The 22,267-nt window shown below is 40.4% G+C and overlaps 1 protein-coding gene across 1 annotated transcript in view; it reads right to left on the bottom strand.

Moving 5' to 3' along the window:
- gas7b (growth arrest-specific 7b) overlaps nucleotides 1-22,267 on the bottom strand; it is a 54,687-nt gene that overhangs the window by 11,485 nt on the left and 20,935 nt on the right. Inside the window, exons 3-9 of the mRNA XM_080049419.1 lie at nucleotides 14,637-14,714; nucleotides 13,225-13,313; nucleotides 11,528-11,581; nucleotides 8,531-8,620; nucleotides 7,166-7,281; nucleotides 6,656-6,730; nucleotides 2,340-2,418 (exon numbers count right to left, since the gene is read on the bottom strand). Coding sequence (XP_079905545.1) covers nucleotides 2,340-2,418; nucleotides 6,656-6,730; nucleotides 7,166-7,281; nucleotides 8,531-8,620; nucleotides 11,528-11,581; nucleotides 13,225-13,313; nucleotides 14,637-14,714 — 581 coding nt within the window. The remainder of the gene's footprint in view (nucleotides 1-2,339; nucleotides 2,419-6,655; nucleotides 6,731-7,165; nucleotides 7,282-8,530; nucleotides 8,621-11,527; nucleotides 11,582-13,224; nucleotides 13,314-14,636; nucleotides 14,715-22,267) is intronic.

Below are 22,267 nucleotides of genomic sequence, written 5' to 3'. Positions count from 1 at the left end.
GCTAGCTACGGTGGACCCCCTATGTTGACATTTACCCATTTACAGAGCCTAGGCTGCGTATCGACAACAGATGTATTGTTGGCACACACAGTACGGACAGGTAGCGGATCTTGAGGAGATATTCACTGATTTTGACAAAAAAAAGTAATATGAATGACGTGCTGAATTTAAATCTAAATCCATACTCAGATCCAGTGACTCCTTGTGCATATTAAGCAGTGTTGAAGTAAAAGGACTGGTTTTCCCAGCAGCAATTCATGCCACAAATTATGCTGTTCAAATTTCACTAATGATAAAGTTATCAATCAAAGGGCGGAAATCACTTTAATCCACCCACTGAATATCTGATTCAATTATCCAAAAGCCATAATTAGGCTCCATTCACTGTAGCCGCTTACAACATCATGCCGTCATCCGCTCACACTGAACTTAGTCACATGAGAAATGGTTGGATTTCTTTTGGGAGCCAAACAGCAAACCAGACCTCTAGACACTAACATTTCCCTGGCTTCCTTTTTAACAATTTTTCCCCGATTCCTAAAGGTAAATGACGCGCGGTTATAAAACGTACTGCTCCCATAATGTGACAAGATAATATTATTTTTGAGATGAATAGTACAAGCCTGTCAGTGGTTATATGATCCTAACAAGTCATGTGGTTCTGAATGAGCTCTACGGCTATACATTCTGCAGCCAGCAGTCACGTTCAAACCATCAGTCAAAGTTCATATCCAATCAAATCCTTCCTACTCTACAAGAACCTGGAACGGTGCCCCACACATCTGTGCATCTCTGGAGCATAACATCACCAGCAGCTCCATTTCCTCCAGCTGTAATGGCCATGGCCTTTATCTTTTCGCCTTCCCTTTCTCAGCTCTCAGGACCTAGTGCTCACAGTTGAAGCCTCTGAAAAGCTGGTCTAAAGTACAATGTTATTTTTTTTTTTTTACTGTCTAGAGACCGTTTGGCAGCACTGTGTAGGCGTGGCTGTATCAAACAGTCTCCATTGCAACAGTCATTGTTTTTATAAAACATTTTGGGCAGAGAACTGCCGTGATTGGTTCAAAATACTAATTGTGTTAGAAGAACCAGAGCATAGCCCCGCCTCATCTAAACCAACATTTCTGTTAAGTGTGTCAAACTTAAATGACAATATCTTAAATGTTGATTTAATAAATAGACCTATACTTTTTTCAGATGCTTACTGTCATGCAACTTACTCCCCAAATGACATGTTTAGAAGGATTTTGTGGATTTGGGTTTACATGGGCCTTAAATGAGTTCCATCCTACATTAGGAGGATTTTAGCATCAGAATGACACGAGAGGGTGGCGAGTGATGAATGTTGATTCAGAGCCTGGGTGTCATGCCTTATGTGCCTCAGCCCACAGAGCCATCAGGACACCCTTTGGCTGTATGGAATTACATTTGAAAGCGGCCTGTCTTTAGTAGTGAGTCACATGTGCTGGAGGCAACATTGAACGTGGAGTCACATACTGTGCAGCAAGAGAGGGTCCAAATGTTTTATTGAACTTTGTTTTATTGAATATTTGTAAAATACGACATGTTGTTCTGATTTTTCCCAAACATTTCCGGCAACTTATTTTACTAGAAACCACCACACACGTATATCAAAGATACATGCGAGTTAATAAACCCTATATGGTAAGTAACTGTGTTAATGTAATAGGGACGCACCGATCCACCAGGATCAGAATTGGCAAATGCACAGACAGTTCTGACTTAATTTAATTCAGATAGTCAATGTCATTACAAAAATATGTGTATCAGTTTTAAGTGACACATCAATCCTTAGCTTCATGTCGCTTAATATGAATATGATTCAAATGAGCTCAGCCTCCCAGGGAAAGGTTACCACCACAGGTCAGAAGACTCATGGTGCATTTAAAGCAAATGCAAAGATGGGAGAGGACACACACAGATCCAAATTTGCTCTGAGCAAAGTCTGAACTGCCACAAAATCACAGCAGAAGCCTACCTCAAACACATGGTGTGTGCATTGCTAGCCTGTGGTAACAGGCTGCCAACCTGTGTGTCTGCTCAGTTAAAGCAACAGTGTGTAACTTTTTCCTATAAATGAATGTTGCAGCCCTCAACCTGCACATACAGCAGAAGATGTTAAATCCATGATCACCGAAGGCTTACCTTATGCAGATGCACCCACAGTGTTGTTGTAATTCCCTCAGAATTTGAAATGGAGGCAACATTAGTTACGCACTTTAGCTTTAATAAAGGACTACAAAAAAAGGACTACAAAAACACACCGCCAGTCCAAACTAATCAGAGGAATGGGGGATGGATGAAGTGTGATGGATTACCTTTGAGGAGAACTTTATGTGAACCTCGGCCTCGTCTGCCAGGCTCTTCTTCAGCTGGGCCCACGCCTCCCCAAGAGTCCTGACAACAGATAAGAGGGAGGGTGAGGGAGAGTGTGTGTGTGTTTAATATCTTACACGAGGGGAGGGACCACACACACTTTTACATTAAGACGTGCAGAAAATGTTGGGGGAAAAAGTGCGTAGATCTGTGGTGAGTGTGAGCAGTGTGAATCCTATCTCACACACACACACACACACACACACACACACACACACACACACACACACACACACACACACACACACACACACACACACACACACACACACACACACACACACACACAGACAGACAGAGATGGGGTTCAGCAGCGGAGTCGGTGCAAAAGTTCACGGATACACACAGTAACTAGTAAATCTAGAGAGAGCCGAGCTGAGGTCCACAGCCAGTTCAACAGATGATTAGGACGTATGGGACATGAGATATGGCCCTGGCTTACACTCTCAAGCTCTCGAGTTCACCTCTCCAACACAGCCGGGGGGGGCAATAACACAGAGAACGGCTCGCATTGTTTTGGAGATTAGGTTTGACATGGAGTTAACCGATGCCCCAATAACGCCACCATTGTCTTTGTAACAGGCCAAGACATTTGTTTTGACTTAAAGAAGAAGTGAATGACTTATAATTAGCTCTGACAAAGAGTGGAATGAGGTAGAAAAAGCCGCGCCATATTTCTTCAAGCTGAGGACAGTAAAACAATCACGCAGCATGCAGCAGTGACAGTCACAGCCATTAGACATTGGGTCCAGGACTGACTCTCTTAAAATGGGGTAAGCATGGGTTACTTTAAAGATGGGAGACATGTGTGGAATACCCTCGGACTAACATCCAAAATTCCTGACACTTTCTCCACGCCATCAAACACATCACACATACGCACATGAGTTTTAGAGGCGTGTTCAACTTCAGTTTCCTGCCATGATTGTAAAAACTCCGATATTCACATGATAGGGAACTAATCTAGCTTTCTCAGGAACTTGTCATTGACTCTTGACATATCTATTCACAAATGCAAGCTGTGATATTTCAGTTCAAAACATCATACCACAAGCGTAAAATATTGAAGACAGCCACCTTGGCTAAACAAACAAAAGAGCGCCACCTACAGAAATGTAGCCTCCATTAAAGGGGCCCAGGGGAGTTTACTTGTAAAGTTTCTATTTCCTGAAGGTCCAACAAAGGTGCTTTTTTAAGTTTGACACCGGCATTGTGAAAACATTAGCCAAAAAGTGCTTTGTGTCAAGAGCATTTTTGTATTGTTCTTATGCATATAGAAAAAATAATTAAATAAACAATTAATAAACAAGGACTAGGAAAAACACTGCTCTATAGCGCTACTAGTGGACAAACAGTTCACAGTCTTTTTTTTAATGACCTAACAACCCCAAAAAGTACAAAAATCTTATATATTTTTTTAAACTACCACTGTAGGTGGTACATTTGTGTTTCTCAACCTACGTTTCTTTACATTCTGCTGAAAAAATATGACTTCCATTAAATGTAACCACTGAAGCCATCATAAATCCTCAAGACATCCTACTGCCCCCTTTCAAACAAATCAAAGCCATTTCCACTATGTTATGTCCCTCCTAAACATGCCACTCCTACGGGAGATCAACATTTTAAGCATGTGAAGAGGCTGCTTAATAGTGTCTTAAATATGGTTTACTTGACAGTATGATGTCCGCCTTAAAAAAAATATGAGCTAGATAAAAGATAGCCTTGTGTTTATATCTCATGATTCCAAGCTGAAAAAAGTTGCACCACTCCAAAAAGCTATTCAGTTACACCTGTCATGTTCTTACAGTCTTAAACTCCCCAGTGACTGACAACCGACAAAATACTTTATATCCGGGTAAAAAAATGCATCTTCTGCCTTGCACTCCCTTCTATTCACAAACACTGATGCAATGCATGATGGGTAGAAATATAAAAAAAAAAGTGATCACATGCCACATCTCTCTACCAAACAAATGGGTAAATTCAGGAATAAATAGATGGCTGGTTCTGGGCGGATGGTAGGAACCATGGCCAACAAAACAGCGATTGTCCCGTCTGACAACAGAGCTGGCCTGAGGGGAAGAGAATAATGAAAGGATTGTGTTGCACTTTTCTGGGTGTGGGCTGGACCGAGCTGGCTGCTGGCATAATCTGGATTCTATATAGGACAATTCCATCCCACTGTTTGCCCTTCCTATCCAACACCATGCTAATACGAAGAGGGATGGGGGGGGGTTATCGTATACACATGTAAATAGTGCAGGGGAGGGTAAGCTTAGCTATAAAGCTTGTTTGCACGCTAGCACAGAACTTTGCCCACTTTCTTGGTCTAATTACCGGTGTACACACAGCTGGAATTTATTATTAGACGAAACGTTCCTAGATGAATGCATATTTAAATTCCATAAGTCAATTTAATATACACATGATTGGCAGCTTAGTTTAATATAGAACTTGGCTTGTATCTTTTGGAAAGTTGTGTAGCAGCCCCAGGATGCTGCAGCAGTAAAATTTTTGGTGACGTTGCTACGTTACTTCTCACTGTGCCTTGGGGAATCTCTTCATAAAGATGATGATAACAAGGAGCCTAGGGCGGGCGTCTGAACTAATCACAGCTTCTTGTCTTTGTGGATGTCTTTTAGCCGGCCGTGGCCCCCCTTTGGTTCTGCGCTTCCTGTTAGTTTACCTTTCCACGTTCCTGTGTCCCCTCTAACAAAAGGCCTGTCCTCAGCATGACATCCCCTCTGCTGTCAAAGTGGAGAAGAGAGGGGAGCAAAAAACTCATTCTCCCTGCAGGGGTTTTCATGTAATCCCTTTCCCCTAAAAAAAAAAAAAAACCCTCAGGACGTACAACTAAGTGTTTGTCTCTTCAAATCTCATTGCCCTCATCTTCACTCCCCCCCCCTCCTCCCTTTCCCTAATACTTCTCTACCTCCTCTGCTCTCCTTTAATAGCTGAAGTTATGCTGCAGGACACAGATGAAAGCATCTAGTGATTTACAGGAAAGGCCATACTGTTTCACAGCTTCACTGACAAGGCCTCCAGAGTCCAGACCCAACACTCACAGTGGGACGTCTCGCCTGTTTGGCTAGCTGACTGGCTAGCACACTAAGGGCCGTCTGCCGTCCCCTAACTCAGACTATCAAGCTTCTGGAAACCTGCTCTGAAATAGTAAAACATCAATATAGTATGATATTAAAGTTGGTCGTCTCAATAAGCTTTAAGTAAAATCTGATTAAAAATAGATGTTCATAAATATTATCAAACTTACTATCTAGACAGTTTGACATGACTGTGAGGGCGTGGCCGTATCAAACGGTATCCATGGCAACATTCATTGTTTTTATAGAAGGTTCTGGCAGAGAATCTGATTGGTTCAAAATACTTATTGTGTCATAAGAACCAGAGCAACGCCTGCCTCATCTAAACCGAATATCTGTACAAAAAACTTTGTAAACTGTTTTATGATTGGGGAATCTTTCAACCCTGCTTGTATATTAATTGTATGATCAAGAAAATGTCCAAAAGTAAGGAAATATGCCACCCACAAGTTCCCACATACCCATAAGAACATAGATTATTAGTCTTAAGATATTACAATTATTATATATGAATATATGATATGAAACATAACAATGCAGAAAGTTTTAACATTTGAGAAGATGAAATCAGAGACTATTAGATTTGTTTTGAAGATTTTTCCTTCAGAAATCACTTAAACAATATACACAATTCACTCTGGTGTAACTCATTTCTCCCCTTTTTTACAAAGCAATATTTCTTTTAAGCTTTTTATTCTTGCCCCATTGTCAATCCTCTGATACCCTAATTCTCACGCCTGCTTGGTGGCTGTTGGTCTGCAGCCGAGCCTGACATTTGACCTGCCTATAAAGGAATATGCTCTCTATGGTGCAATAAAGCATCACATTATTATCATTACAAAATATAGTGTGGAAAGAAGAACACATAATGTACAACCTTTCTCATCACAAATGCAGCTGCTTGGTGGAAATACTCATTTTTTTTCTTCTTCTTTTTCCGAGTGTGTTTTTTGTGTGTGTGTGTGTGTGTGTGTGTGTGTGTGTGTGTGTGTGTGTGTGTGTGTGTGTGTGTGTGTGTGTGTGTGTGTGTGTGTGTGTGTGTGTGTGTGTGTGTGTGTGTGTGTGTGTGTGTGTGTGTGTGTGTGTGTGACATAAGCTATTTGGCCATGAGAGCTCTGCATTTGTCCTTCTCCTTAAAGACGGAGGTCACTCACCCTTCCTCCTGGCTGGCTAGAGGGATCTGGGAGAGCTTGGAGAGATTCTTGGCGTACTCCTCTTCTATCTTTATCCTGAGAGAGGGGAAGTAAGAGAGTTTCATTACCACATAGCCAGCCATTTTTTTTCTTACACCACCGACTGTTTCCTGCATTGAGCAACACACACACACACACACACACACACACACACACACACACACACACACACACACACACATAACCGTCGCTGTTTGTATGTCAGGGAACATAAAAAACACACTTTTTCATTTAAAAAAAAAATAATAACTCCACGTTGTCAATTCACAAGCTCTATTTTTAATACTTTTCATTGGTTAAAACTTTATAAGCCCATCACATAGATGTGAGGTGTGACCAATAGCACTGATTTAGGAAGTCAAAAAAAAATAAAAGGGGGGAAATGGTTTTGTTGTAATGACAACTGTACTGCTTTTACATGGCAACCCCAGCTTGAAGTGTGAAAACATGGGCTGATGAAATGGTGGATACCTCTCTCGTATGAACTCGGCCATCTCTTTCTGCATCTGTTTCCCCTTCAGCTGTTTCTGCAGCAAGACCTCAAATCCTGTGATGCAGCCGTTGCCCTGGAGATCCTTCCTATCCGTCTACCAGATTAAAAACACATAGCAAGCACACAAGAAATAAACACATTGAAAAAACAAACAGGAGGACATCCCATAATGGCACGTTTGTTTACATATACCCTTTGTTTACATGCCAGTTTACAGAGCCTAGGCTGTGTATTAACACTGATTTTTTTTTTTTTTACAGCGCAGACACAGTACGGACAGGAAGCGGATCATAAGTAAATATTCACAGATTTCGACAAAAAGTGATTTTGACAACAAGTGTTCTCCAGAATCCCTGATTCAACCTTTAAAGGGCCACCATCAGTATGTATGAATTTTGATTACAGTGCATCCACAGGAATATTAACCTAATCAGCTTCAAGTTTTTCCTTATAAAGCAAATGCTAAATCTGACTCTTGTAACCTGTGGAAAAAAAACTCATGTAAAGTCATGGGAACTGCTTCCTGTCAATGCCAGTTTTAGCCTAGGTTTTTATTGACTACAGGATTTTGAATGTATGCTCAACTATGAGTAATCCTCTCTTGTTGCATGTCCACTGCTGTCACAGTGACACTTGGCCCATCAACAATCCCTTACGTGTACATTCACTCTTGTTAAAACTGAATTAGAAACATGGTTATTGTGGGCACGTGGCCAAGAAATCAGTTATCAAATTTTAAACTTGCATCAGTCAAGTCTTGAGAGTGTGAGAGAGCACGGTTCAAATTGCAACTTCACACACACACACACACACACACACACACACACACACACACACACACACCTGGTAGAGATTACACTGCAGGGGTGGAAGATGTCCAAACAAGAGCAGCAGAGGCCAGCTGGCTCGCTGCACTCCAGCCCCTTTGTAACATGTAATGTATTATCGTAGCACCGCTGTCTCTAGGATCTCATTAAAAAGCCAATGGCGATATCTCGGTGTGCAAGCACAGCTAGCATGATGTAAATATGGAGCCAGGTTCAAAGATGAAATAGATTCAGGCTAGTCTTGGGTGATGTTCATTATGTGATTTACCGGGGAGCACAGCGATATATCAACACAATCACTTTCTGAAAGAGTTATTTTGCTTCACAGGGCGTTGAATGAACCTGAGTTTTGAACATCATAAAACTTTAGAAAACTGTTTTCACTCCCCACATTTAAAGGCTTTTGGTATTTTCATTATGCATATATGTATGGATATGTGTGTGTGTGTGTATGTGTGTGTGTGTGTGTGTGTGTGTGTGTGTGTGTGTGTGTGTGTGTGTGTGTGTGTGTGTTACCCAGAAGTAGTCACAGTAGCTCCATTCGTCTGGCTTAAGCAGCTGTTGCTCCGCCATGCACACAAGCGACGGGAAAGTCACACAGTTAATCTGAGGGAGAGAGAGAGAGAGAGAGAGAGAGAAACCACAGGGGGGGCAGTTTAATGAGGCAGTTTACTGTGGCATTACAGACATCTTTGCTATGATGCCACTGTACAGTACAGCAGTTAGTGCTCCGTGTGTTGACGGACAGTTTATCACACAAACACAGGCACACGCTCTCACTCACACACACACACACACACACACACAAATACTCTTGCTCTGATATTTTCAAAGTAGTCGGCACTCTGTTGCTTTGGTAACAGTCGTCTTGGCAGCACCGAGAACAAACCAAAGTATAAACCAAGTTCCAGTTGACCCAGAATTGTTTATTCACTTCTCTCTATAAGTCCTTGTCGTCAATACATAGTGGTTCTCCGTCTATATGTTCAGCCCTCTCCCACTACACTCTTTATTTCTACTTTGGCCCAGAGCAATAAGCAAAATGGATTCCCTAAAAAAGTGCCTTTTAATTATCTTGGTGCAGTTAATTGTCAGCTGGTTCTCCCTGGCAGCAGCGATGTAAAGATCTACAGTCTGCAGGGCTCCCTGCTGCGAGCTTTACAACTCAACAGGCCCTTATGCAATGCCAATCTAGTGCTTTTCTGTGCTCAGGGGCCTGGCGCAGTGCTTTCTATATTTTTTCCTTTTAAAACCTCTAGGGTTGGCAAGGCAGTTAGAAGACAATCAGCTCGAACCTCTCACTAACTCGCTTTGTGAAAAGGCATTCACACAGAGGAACTGGATTCTCCAACATCACCGCTGCTTTTGATAAAAATATGCAAAAACCTCAGGATTTGAAACATCATTGCCTCCAGGTTAAGCAGAACAAAAAAACACTCTGGTTATCCATTCAGCTGCCAATTCAATTTGTCATGAAAAGGAATGAAGAAAAGAAAGAAAGAAAGCACACAACCTCAAAATGAAAATACATTGAAAGCCATGTCTTAGCAATAAAGGGATAAAAACAGACACCAGGTTTAGCTAAAGAAGCCTTATCTGCTCTCTCAATCATTCCAATTAAACTCAAGAGGTAAACAGCCTTGCAGTGAGAATGCACTCTTCTTTGAAAAAAAAGCTATTTTAAAAAGGCCAAAACGTTGCCGTTAAGAGCTAAATCGATAAATGCGGTTCTGTTGATGACTTTTCCAGAGCCAATATTCACATTGACATTTGTGAAAGAACTCTCTAATTCAACCTAATCTCGGTTTGTGAAGTTTATAATTTGTCTTCGTATGTACACTGCTGAGGTCCAGAGGTTGACAGCTAGCAGGGCTTTAAAAACTGAATGATGAGGGCAAGGCTACTTCCCCCAGTCTTCCAGTGAAGCGCTTAGTTTGTTTGCATTCTCACGCACACACTGCTTCCAGCACTTTCTTTCCCGACCTCCGCCGACCTCAACCAATTGACCCAATCACTAAATCCCTCTTTTGAAAAGTGAGTGTCCAATTTTTGCGTAACGCTCCTAACTAGGCACGGCAGGCCAACAGAGCTGCATGCATAATGAAATATATTCAGTATTTCAAAGAGTTTGAAGAGGGAGACCTTTCAAATACCAAAAGAGTGAATCTGCAAGGAATGGATTAACAGTGTGTTTATCTGCTCTTACATGACTGGCAAATGTTAGCAAGTCAAGGTAGCTAGCCTACTACTCCAACCAATACTTAAACCAGTGACAAAGAATGACCTGAGAGGCAACTTCATTACTATCTTGTGTGGTTACAGTTTCAACAGGGAAAGCTAAGGAGTGGTGAATCCACTTCATATGAGCTGGAACTGGATGCTAAGCTAACATTAGCAGCTCTGTCAAGCTCTTCATTGGATTTGCGGAATGTTATGCTAGCAAAACTCATCAAGTAGTCATCAAGTCTATGTAACGGTTCTATGAATTCTGGATGACCGCCAGAGGCCATACTTAACACTGGATGGATAACATCCAGTGTTAAGCATTGCCTCTGGTTGTCAGGAAGAATGAAATAGGACATCCCTTTTTCCTCATTATACTGTCCTTTAATACGGCTAGCCAGGTAACCTGCTTGATATGAATGTCTCTCTTGCCTCGGACATGTACTTCAACTAAAGATTAGTTTTTTTCATGCTACATTAGCATAGCCACAAAGATACATTTTAGGACCCTTACATGTTTTAATTTGTTTTTGTTTTTGACAGTCAAGTTGCTTTTGTTTAATACTGTGTGCTTCAGCCTTCACTTTTAGCATAGAGTATCTGTAGCAGTTAAACTGGGACTCATTGTAGCTTTTCACACCACACTATTTTTTATTCCTGTTATTCCCATCTGCTTGTCAATAGCTTCACCCTGGTTGCTATGGATGCAGAGACGTGCCCCCCACTGCCCCTTCTGTCTCAAACTTAATCTATTCTTTAATTTATTTATTTACAGTAAGAGAAAAACCTCTACTGATGTCATGGCAGGAGAACCTCTGCCATTTACTGAGTGTGAGGCCAGTGACAGGATATAACCATGTGTCACTGTCAACAGAGTCTTCTGGATGCTGGGCAGTATGATGTCACTGTGAATCTGTACTCTAGCAACTGAAAACAAGCACCAAACACTTGGACGCATGTGTAGGAAATATATGGAAAGCAACAATCAAGAGGAAATTGAACACATATACTTTACATATGTTTGCTTTAAAAATAAATTTGTCATAATTATCCCATGGGGGATGGTCCCATGAAAAGCATCCGGACACACAAATCAACCATTAATTCATCCAATCATACAGCTTTTATACAGTCAATATTTAGTGTGTATCTCAAAGAGTTAGATAAACATTATGTACGTAAGAATTCAATGCCCACAACTGATGCAGCAAACAAGCTTTTTTTCCCTATATTATCCTTTTCCAAACTTTGGAGGGCCCCACTCACTCACTCACTCACTCACTCACTCACCGTGACTGTGGTCTCCTTGCTGTGTTTCCTGGTGGGCGACGTTGATCCCGGGCTCTGGGGAGAGAAGAAGAAGCAGGACGCCCCACTGTCAAAACCTCCGTCCTCTGTGTCTGACATGATGACAACCGCTCCACACACACACACACTGTCTGTCTACTCGCATGCACCGCACACAAACACAGCTGCCCTACCGGGCGAGCGCTGTAACAAGCGTCTCTCTCTCTCTCTCTGCCTCTGCTGCTGGTGTGTATCCTATGCATGTGTGTTAGTGGGTGCGTGTGTGTGTGTGTGTGTGTGTGTGTTCTACTGTGCAGAGCAGGGAGGATAGTTCTGCAGAGCAAAGCATGGTTGGATTTTCCTGTCTTTGTGTGTGACTGTGTTTGTGTGTGTGTGTGTGTGTGTGTGTGTGTGTGTGTGTGTGTGCGTGGTGCTTGTGTGTGTGTGTGTGTGTGTGTGTGTGCCTGCGTGCGTGCATGCCTGCGTGCGTGTGTGTGCACCATGTCTAACACTTGAGCTTGGAACAGAGTGGTTTCCAGTGTCCTGAGCTAAGAAAACAGTGTGTGTAAGGAGTGTATGAACAGACATCATTTGTTTATATCTTTTTAGAATTGCTTTGGTGTGTGTGCGCATTAATGTTTTGGATGCAGCAGAGGAGAGCAATGAGGGAATAAGTGGTGGGTGGATCCTGTATAACTGCACCTTGATTGTCTGCTTAATTAGGATTGAGGGAGCAGATACTGTGGGAGGGTTTAATCTGTTTTCACTGCCGTCGGCCTTACCATTAATAATGAGAGGCTGTTTAATCATCTGATATGTGGAAAGAATACATCATGCATTGCTATTATTATTATCATTGTGTTACCTGTGATTTACTTATTTATTTCTGAGTGTGTACAGATGCTATAAGATGTAGAGTTGGGTAATGAACCTTAAAGCTGTGCTAATCAATGTGTTTGATTGTAATGGATAAAATGTCAAAAGTAATAAGAAAAGGGGCCTGACAAATCCACAGATATATTTTTTTTTTACCAAAACCTGTTTTTCCATCTTTCTTTAACTAGCTGCCCAGCAACAAACAGCAGAACATATTTAAACAAATACACATATAAAGCCTGATATTTTTGGTCAGGAGTTGGTGGTGACCAAAACAGAGGTAGAAGGAGAGTGTAAGTTGGATCTAAATGTGTCAGGTAGCCATGACAAAACTGCAATTTATGGCTGGTATTAATTTGTATATGTTTTACCTAATTGCTAAGAAGAGAGCCCTATAAACTGAGGCAATACATAATGTGTAAAATGTGTGATTTTCCAATGTTATCAAAAGCAGCCCAAAATAATAATTATGCATCAAATCATAAACAGTTAAGTACGGACCAAAACGTGTTGTGTATTGAAAAAATGTAACCCAGCCCTATAGTAAAAAGAAACAGCTTACTGGAGCCTCTAAACATTCTTCTGAAATCAATGAAATAAGGTTGTCAAACTCAACTCAAAACAAGGTTACTTTCAGTCCTTGAACATTTAATGAAAGACAAGCGTTTCACCTGCTGCTGGCATTGCTACTTCTTTCATTCTGATACAAAAGTCTAATATGCCATACCCTCGTACCCCCGGAGCTTATATGCTGACTCAACACATTTTTCACACTGCTTGATGCTGTCAGAGGAGACGCAAGAACAATGGTGTGACGGCTTTACCTGTGGCTCTGTACTGCTCTTCCTAACCAGACTGTTGTGTGAATGCTCCACATGATGCAAGGGACTGCTGCCTGAGTGAAATCCATTGGCTGGAGACACACAGAGAGAGAGAGAAATATATTTCATTAGTTTTTTGTGTCTGCAGAGGGGCTTTAAAGGGATAGTTCAGTATTTTTGAAGTGAGGTTGGATGACAACTTAGGCAGTGCAGCCACTTTTAGGAGTTTGTAGGGGAGATGTAGCAGAAGTCATTATTGTACTGTTGTAGACAGGGCCAGAAGAAAAAGTTTATTTTTTCTCCTCATACATACGTACAGTAAGTGCTAACCTAAAACCTAAATATCCGTTCGATTGTACGCTAAACTGAGATTTTTTCCAAAGCTTAAGTTTGCTTTATTTTAGTTTTATATTGTGTCTCTTGAATAATCCACAAGAGCTCTGAGTTGAGCAGATTGGCGGAGTGATACAAAAATTATTGGCTGTCGGGTGGCAAAATTAAGCTGTGAAAAATTCTCAGTTTAGCGTGCTATTGAGCGGATATTTAGGTTTTAGGTTAGCATGTATATATGTGGAGAAAAAAAAGTTTTTCTTCTGGCCCCCTCTGCAACAGTACAAGGCTGACTTCTTTGTAGCTCTACAGTATACATGTCTATAATTGGTTCTAAGTAACTGCTGACTAGTTTCAAATAAATGACTTTGGCGTGAAAAAAATGGGCCTGCACTATCAAATATTTATGTCTAACAAGTAAAGAGCATACTCAAGTGTAAATGACTATACTATGCACACAGACAGGTTTACACTGTAGCTGCACAGACGGAGACCAAACTAAACAGTGACACTTTCTTGATAAAACTTTACTGCCATGCATTGTAAATGTAAGTTGTACTCCATTTGTATTTAGCTATCGCATTTTAGTAATTCCCCACTAAGTAAAACGTACCTTATCAATAGGCAAAGTCTGAACTTGTAAACAGCTGCGGCTGCACAAAATAAATGTGTTAGGAATATTGTTCACAGAAAGCCTTTTTTTCCAATTATTATATCATAAGTCTTCAATTCAAAGTGGCTGAGTGCTTTTTTAAGAATTGTTTTGCCATTTGATTTTGAGTGGCAGTAAATAAATGAGAGCTGCTCCCACTATTTGAGCACCTCTTAAGAGTGAGGAACATCTCATCTCAAGCCTAACTGGCTCTCTCTATGTTGCTCTGCCTTTTAAAGCAGGGCCAAAGAAAGACAGGTCACGCAGAAAATAAATTAGTCACAGGAAGTGTCTGTGAGTATGTGTGTGTATGAGCGGGTGCTTTGTGCCACTGAGGAATTTTTTTGTACAAGATTCAAAGCCCTGGGGCACGAAAAAGACTTGGAGTGGATGGAGTGCTCGGGTGTTTGAAAGAGAGAGATTTGTTTTGTACCTGTAGGCAGCGAGTTCTTGTGTCTTATGGAGGTCTTGGGAGTCCCGGGAGCGCTGGAGGGTCGCTCCCATGTCGTTTCTGATGATGTGTTAAGGAGAAGATTCAACATTCAAGAGGTTCATTTGTCATATGCACAACAATTACAGCAGCAGTCATTGGCAATGAAATTCTTCAATCACAGGCTCCTCTCAACAATGCAATATTGTGTAGAAGAATACCTGAGACACAAATAAACACAAAAGTAGTGCAAGGACACAGTGCAGGTAAAAAGTGTAGAGATAAGGTGCATCATATAAATATAAAGTTCATTTAGAATGCAAAGTTAAATTAAATTAAAAGTAGACGAAATAGAATAGTGTACATGAAAGAAAAACAAATAACTGTAGAGAAATAGGATACATAAGTAGAATATTACTTATGATTGGTTAACAAAGAAGGGGACGTAAAAGTTGCATTAGTGGAAAGCAGTAGAAGGTGTCATTTTGTGAACAGTGTTTTGGAACTATTTATGGGCATCAGTAAGGAGAAGTGATTCCATACCACTTCTCTGGCACTTTTGGTTGTAGTCAGCAGTTCAACTAGGGAAGAAAATCTAACAGGAGAGTAACCAAATAAAACTGAAATGGCACTTTGTTTTCACCACATTCAGTGTTCTTGTTTTGAAGTGGAGTCTATTTTTAAAATTGGTAACTGTTTCTAGGAGCAGGAGCACTTGACGTTTTTTATGAAAAGTCATGGACTGAAGGTTTGACACTTTTGATAACTTGACTTTCGACAACTTGAACAGCTGGGGGAATCTTACCCACAGCTGTCACAGTTCTTGAGGCTATTGTTCTGTTGCTATTTCCCCTGTGTAGATTTCTGGTTCGCTTTGTAGGAAGGCGATTGTTATTCCAGCTTAAAAAAAGTGCAATTGTTTTCGAATGTTTTTCCAAACATCTGAAATAACCTACCATTGCTATGATGCCAGAGCAAACCCTGAAACACATGGATCAATTAACAATTGATAGTATTTCAGAGGTTGTGATTGGATAAACATATGCAACTGCCCCCTTGTTATATGTTATTCAAAATAGAATACAGGAAAATTAAAAAAATGTCAAGCATTAAAAACACGCAAAAGAGATTTGTATGACTAATTTACCGAGTAAGTAAAGATAGATCAATGTTTAACATGGGCACACAGGATTAGAACTTTGATAATGTATTTTTTATTTCACTAATGTTAACTTCGTGGACATGTTTAGTCAGCCAATAGGAGTACGCTATGATGGTTGTCCCATTCTTGGCTTGTTGGGTACAATCAGTCTGAATTTTGCATTGTGTCTGAATTTTGCATTGTGGCTCCAGTATCTATCAACAACTACTTCATAGGAGGTTATTTTGATCACGTAATGAACAGAATTAGACCAAAATCTAATGGTGGAAAGCCTTTAATCCTGAAATAATAGCCATGGGTGGAGGTGGTTGGAAATAGTCATTTTCAGATAGGATAAATCTGGATACAATCAGCGTCTCTTTATCAATCAGCTGATGTATTTTACAGTAATGCCAACTGAATACAAAAATACAAGTTTTTAAAATACAAGTTAAAAAATGTCCTAGAGGTTTAACTGAGCTTCATATTTTCAAGGATACTTTTTCCATCATCTGTCCCCATTTGACTTCTACTGTTAAAAAAATGCTGGAGAGAAAATACTGACAAACCCCATAATATAGGGCTCTCTTTGATTGTTAACTCCCTTAAGTCCATTCTCACCACAGCACTGAGTTCAATTAGTTATTTACTGTCAGCATAGAAAGAATAGGCACGGACATGTAAAGGGCTCTTATTTCATTTGGGGTCTTTTTGGCCCGGCGCATGGCTGTATTTGGCACCGCTTAGGCAGAGGAGACAACTGAGCCAAGCCCATCAGCTCAAATGACATGCATGGAGGGGATAAGTGGCAGAAAAGCTTACGGAGAGAGGCTGTTATGTGCCTTCACGTTTGATGTACAACCAGCCAGAGCACAGCCTTTTGCTCACCATAGCCCTGAATGACCCCAATATCTCTCCGCTAGCCCGTCATAAACAAATCAATACTGTGAGAAATACATGGTATTAATGTGGAAAAACTATAACATAATCTATTTAGCTGAGGGGCAAATTGTTTGTTATTGTGACTGTCTTGCCTTGCCATGGGAATATAACAGTCAAAACACCATTTAAAATACGATTTATATTAGATTAAACATGAGAATAAATGCAAGTTCGCCAGATGCAAAAGCCAGGAATTGGAATTGAAAAGACAAAGTTAACTTAGCTTATCATCAGTATTATTTTTTAGTTTAAGAGCCTTAAAAACACCTCAAAATGTAAACACCTTTTCTGTTAGTATACTATATCTGGTTTGAGGGGTGAAATTCCACATACTGTTTTACCATTATGTTTGACACATGGAGCAGGTTTAGTTTCTAGGCAACTGGCTCTTGACATGCATAGTGCTGATAATTTCTCTTAATCGGTTTCTTAGGCAGGTAACAGATCAAACTTGAAACCTGCCAGATTCATCCCTCCAGATGGGAGGGATGAAAAAGTTGTCAATCACTCTAAATTGCCTTGAGTTTCTTGATTGTTGAATACAAACCCCAAGTCAACTCAATTTACCACACTTTACCATTGATGGAACAGTTCATCCGCCCTTTTTCATGGATTTTAATGAAGGTGAATTTGTGATATAAATAACATGTAGCATCTACTGACTAAGGCTGCATGGGGATTGGAGCTTTTATTCTGATTCAACAAAGTCAGTCAGAGTGGGTAACAGTAACTCATTGGCTGACAACAGAATATATACCACCAGTTGTCAACAGCAGACTTGCTCTAAAAACAAGAAAACTTTGGCATTAAGCTTGCTGTCCGCCAACCAACCCACAAGTAGTTGCGAGACTTCCCTGGATTCTGAACATGGAGATGGAGAAATGGCCTAGTTAGCTTTGACACTGCTATATTTTATTCATATCTATATGACACTGGTATTCAATGCATAAGCTACCTCTGCTGCCTGCTTTATATCAATCACAGCCCATTCACACTGCATAATCCCAAATAGGAAATGCCAGTGACAGATAGCACCTAAGGGATGACCTACCATAGCAATAAATCAAACACAGAAAAAGCAGAAGAAACATTGTAGCTATTGTGGAAAAAAGTTATTATTTAAAGTTGCGTAAGAGTGGGTCGATGATGTACGCTCTTGATTGACAGCTGATTCGACAGGGGCATAGACACGCAACATAAATAAGGCTCTGCACCTTTTCTTGCAAGTCAGAGTCAGACAGCATTTTGTTTTCAGTGCTTTTTACGAAAAAAAAACTACCATTTTGTATGTAAATTGATACAATGTGGACTTTTGCAGTAAAGAGAGTTAAATTAAACTAGAAACATTCGGGTTCTGTTCCAGAACATGGAAAACCACCCTACATTTGTCAATATAAGTTGGTGACACAAATTTACAAACGATCGCCAATTAATTCACTAAGATGGCTAAATAAAATGATTTAAAGTCATTTTGTTATTTTTAAAACTAAAACTCATTCAACCAAAAACACATAAAATACAAATGTCTCTCTTTTGAATGTACAGATTTGTTCACTAAAATATGGACATGATGTGTAATTTACAAGGTAGATGTGTATGTAGTAGCATTAAGATGTTATTTTAATTAGTAACAAATGACAGGTTTTCATAGTTAAGTATGAATGAGATACTTTGGTTACACATCCTACAGTGTGGTGTGCTGGGAGTATTTGGTCAAACTCTGGTGTGTTTATGAAGCAGCACACTCGTAAGGCAGGGATGAGTGGAGAGTTGGCTGGTACTATAACCGCAGTACCCAGCCCCGCTCACACCCAGCAATACAGGAAGGAAAAACTAGAAGAAAAAAAAAACAAGCCCAGAACACAAGGACATGCAGCCCTCCACCCACGCACACTGCTCCTGTTACTATGGCAATTCTGGAATACAAACGCATACAAAAACACACACGCACAGGACAGCATCTAATCTCGCTGAACTTTAGCGTAACAAAAGGGAGGTCTTGTGAAAATAGCACAGGGCACTCAAAATACCAAATTGTTTCAGGACATTTTTTATCAGATGGGTTTGTTTTGCAAACAGTTGCTGCGGTGGTGATTTTTTTTGAGTGAAACACATGACTGTAGAGGGGTGTACAATAAAGTGTGCTAGGATTAAGAATTCTCCAGGCTTTCATTTAAGTCATCATGCTGCGCAGCCACAGAACATAAATTCTGAAGGTTTTTTTCCTCTGCCATAAGAGGCCAGTTTCACAACACCACGGCATCAAAGTCGTTTTATTTATCATCCAGGATAAAATTGCTACTGACGAGGGAAAAAACAGGCAAAGAAAGTAATGAAATGTTTATCATTCTCTCTCTTAGGAAATATTGTGGAACTCTATTGTTCTAATGCACCACTTTCATCATTTCTAACTGTTCTCTGACCAGTTTTACTAGTAAAAGATAAGCCTCCAAACCCTGTCACATACATATGGGAATACCATGGAGACTAGGTGGAAGAGCCAGAAGAGTTGAGGTTATCCTAACTGTTAAAGGTGCACTATGCAGTTTCAGGGGAGGGTCATTTATTTGTTTACATTTGCCGATTCTGCAGTTAGTTTACAAAACATATTTTCTCTACATGTAATTCTTATTATTGAATACTTCTATCATCATAAGTCAACACACAATTATTTTGAGGTATACCTGGAACCAAATGTAAGACTAGAATATGTTTGTAAACAAAACTGTGTTACCCTGCTGCTGTAAACAACAACAGTGAAACAGATAGTTTTCAGGTAGCTTAGTTTACTTCAAACAGTGTTCCAGGGATCCAATTTTCCTGTGTGAGGAAAGTTTGTTTATTCAGTTATGAGAATATATCTAAGGAAATGATCACTTCTCTGACACACCCCAAAGTTACATAGTTCACCTTTAAATAATCCAACAACAACCCATTTAAGAGAGAGTCCTGAGAGTCTGCTTTGTTACCAAACTTTTTGACAAATTAAGCATCTCATTTTATTTTAGGAGCAGCGACTCCCACTGCTCTCGTGGCTGGGTGGAGCCCCTGGGCTATTTCTAGATCTCCTCTCATGGCGACAATTTGACCACTGCGGCCATGATCAGAGAGGTACATGATGTAAAAAATCTCTGTTAAGAAGCTGGTTCCACCCTTAAGTGACTGCTAAACCACAATCCCACTTATATGAAAGGACACAGGTGAAGAGAGTCATTGGGCCTCGTGCAACAACCATCCAAACAGATTGGTTCTGTAATGGCACATATGAATGCTTTAAGGTGCATTAAGTTCTAGTCCAGTACTAGTTTGCCATACTGGCTTATAACAAACAACTGAAACTACACCAGCCCATATTGTGATCTTGGTTATACATTGATAGAAAGAGGCAGTGTCTAACTAAAGATTGCTACTGTTTGGATGCTTGCTTAACAAGTCTTGATCAACAGTTGGATTAAACAGCAGCTGAACAACATATCAAATAGACACTGCTGATCTTTAAGGGTACAGAGAGCTTTAGAGTCCAGGATGGAGGACACTATTGTAAATCTTATCAGGCGTGCGGCCCCATTCACATTTATTTAACCCTCCTCTGTAGTATAGACAACCCCCCCCCCCCCCTCCATATTTAAAAAAATTGTATTGTATAAAATGATGTACCACTACCAACCAAAGAACAAAAAGCCAGGTGGGAGTAAACACCATACAGAACATATGGAAAGACACTTTTTTCCTGACTAGTGCTACTGTGTCCCAGCTGGCAACTATCTAGCCTTGTAAACACTCACTACTTCCCTCCAAGAAAACCACATATTTTGCCAACCCACACATATGTATTGTTAAGGTCATGCTCTGGTGTGAACAGGCATTAAGCATATTTAAATAGTTCAAACATGAAGCTAACTGTCAATGTCTGTGTGACTGCTATGCACTCTGTTTGAGACACCTACACTTTCCAACCTGAACCTTTATTACATCCTGAAGTTAACAGGCACACAAGAGTTGCCTAGACGAGATATTAGCATCATCGGTCAAGTTTTACAGGGTGGTCACCCAGGGATAGTAAAAGCAGGCTATGTTGCTATGTCTGCATAACAGAAGAGGGTATTAAGTCAATGCAAGTGTGTGTGTGTGTGTGCGTGTGCGTGCGTGCGTGTGTGTGTTAAGGGAGACACTGACTGGTGATTGTGTTGACCGAAACAATGCACTATCAGCAATATCAGTTTTTCTGCGCCCTCTGTCTCTCTCTGGTACCATCTGCTGTAGAGACAGAGAGTTTAGGTTCAATTCAGCTTGTTAATGGAACATTTTGAATGCAAAATATTGCGTATTACTTTTCTAAATGTTAGGGAGAATTGTTTTTGCTAGAAGTGACTGGATTTTTGTAAGCAAGTGTTTTGGAGAGAATTAAAAAGGTATCCACACAAAAGCTTAAAGAATTATCGCCCAAAATTAACATTTCGTTCTATTCTTTCACAAAATAACAGTGCCATAGTTAGCAAGTGCAAAACTGCCCTAATGACAAAAAAAGGCCTGTGCATGAAAAAACACAGTTTTACAGTATAAATAAGAAGCCGACCTACAATACAAAATGCCTTAATCCATCGGAGACAATATTGCTGAGACAGAATTTCCGGTAACATATCCAGATTTGAGAGCAAAACTCAAAAGCCTATGGAGAAAAGTTTTAAAGACCTACCAGGATTCTAAGCAACGCTGATGCCAAAAAATATCCTTGAAGCATGTGGTTTTACTTAACTATAAATGTATTATATAAATATAATTCCTACTCATTACTAGTTGGTCCGTATTTCTGTAGTATGGGCCATAATCTCTTATTAGTCTCGACCATTTATGTCGAAAGTTTCATCAGTTATATAAACATATCATATCATTCGATCTGAGGTTCACTGCCAATAAAGATCCATAAATCTGCTTAGAAACTCACAAGAAATAGATGTACAAAAGAAACGTTTCATCAGAATCAATGTAATCCAGTGAATAATGGTCTGTGCATCAATGGGTCGGCCTACACTGCAGGATCGATTAGACGAATAGAGGCTCAAGTTGTAACCCACAGTGTCACTCACTAAAAACCTGTTACATACTACGCAAGAAGAATGAAATAAGTTCTCGCTGACAGAGCTGTGGGAAGAAAATGGCGTCATTTTGTTCTCGCAGCTCTTATTCAGCAGTTCTCGACACATCGTCCGGGCAGAACTTTTTTCTCGCAGCTTGTCTGAGAACTATTGTGTGATCGGTCAAGAACTCTACTGAGTCAGTTACCATGGTAACAGCGTGTGATGTGTGTCGCGGTGGGCGGGGCCTATGAGGAACTCCCAGGAGTTCGGCACTTGAGTTTTCGTGAGGTATGAAATGTCCTAACCAGAAAGAACTTTGTTATTTTTCTCGCAGCTCTGTCAGCGAGAACTTATTTGAGTATTTTGAGAAGCTCAAAGCAGTGTGTAGAGAGAGACTGCTGTGCTCGCTAGGGTAAGAGGAAGAGTGTCCCGAAGCTAGCAGTTTTTAACAAGAAATGAAGACCAGAAAAGTA

This window comes from Ammodytes marinus (genome assembly GCF_949987685.1).
Source record: "Ammodytes marinus genome assembly, chromosome: 20".
Taxonomy (NCBI): Eukaryota; Metazoa; Chordata; class Actinopteri; order Uranoscopiformes; family Ammodytidae; genus Ammodytes; species Ammodytes marinus.
Note: the sequence above shows the minus strand (reverse complement) of the source record. Positions and strands in the feature narration are given on the sequence as shown.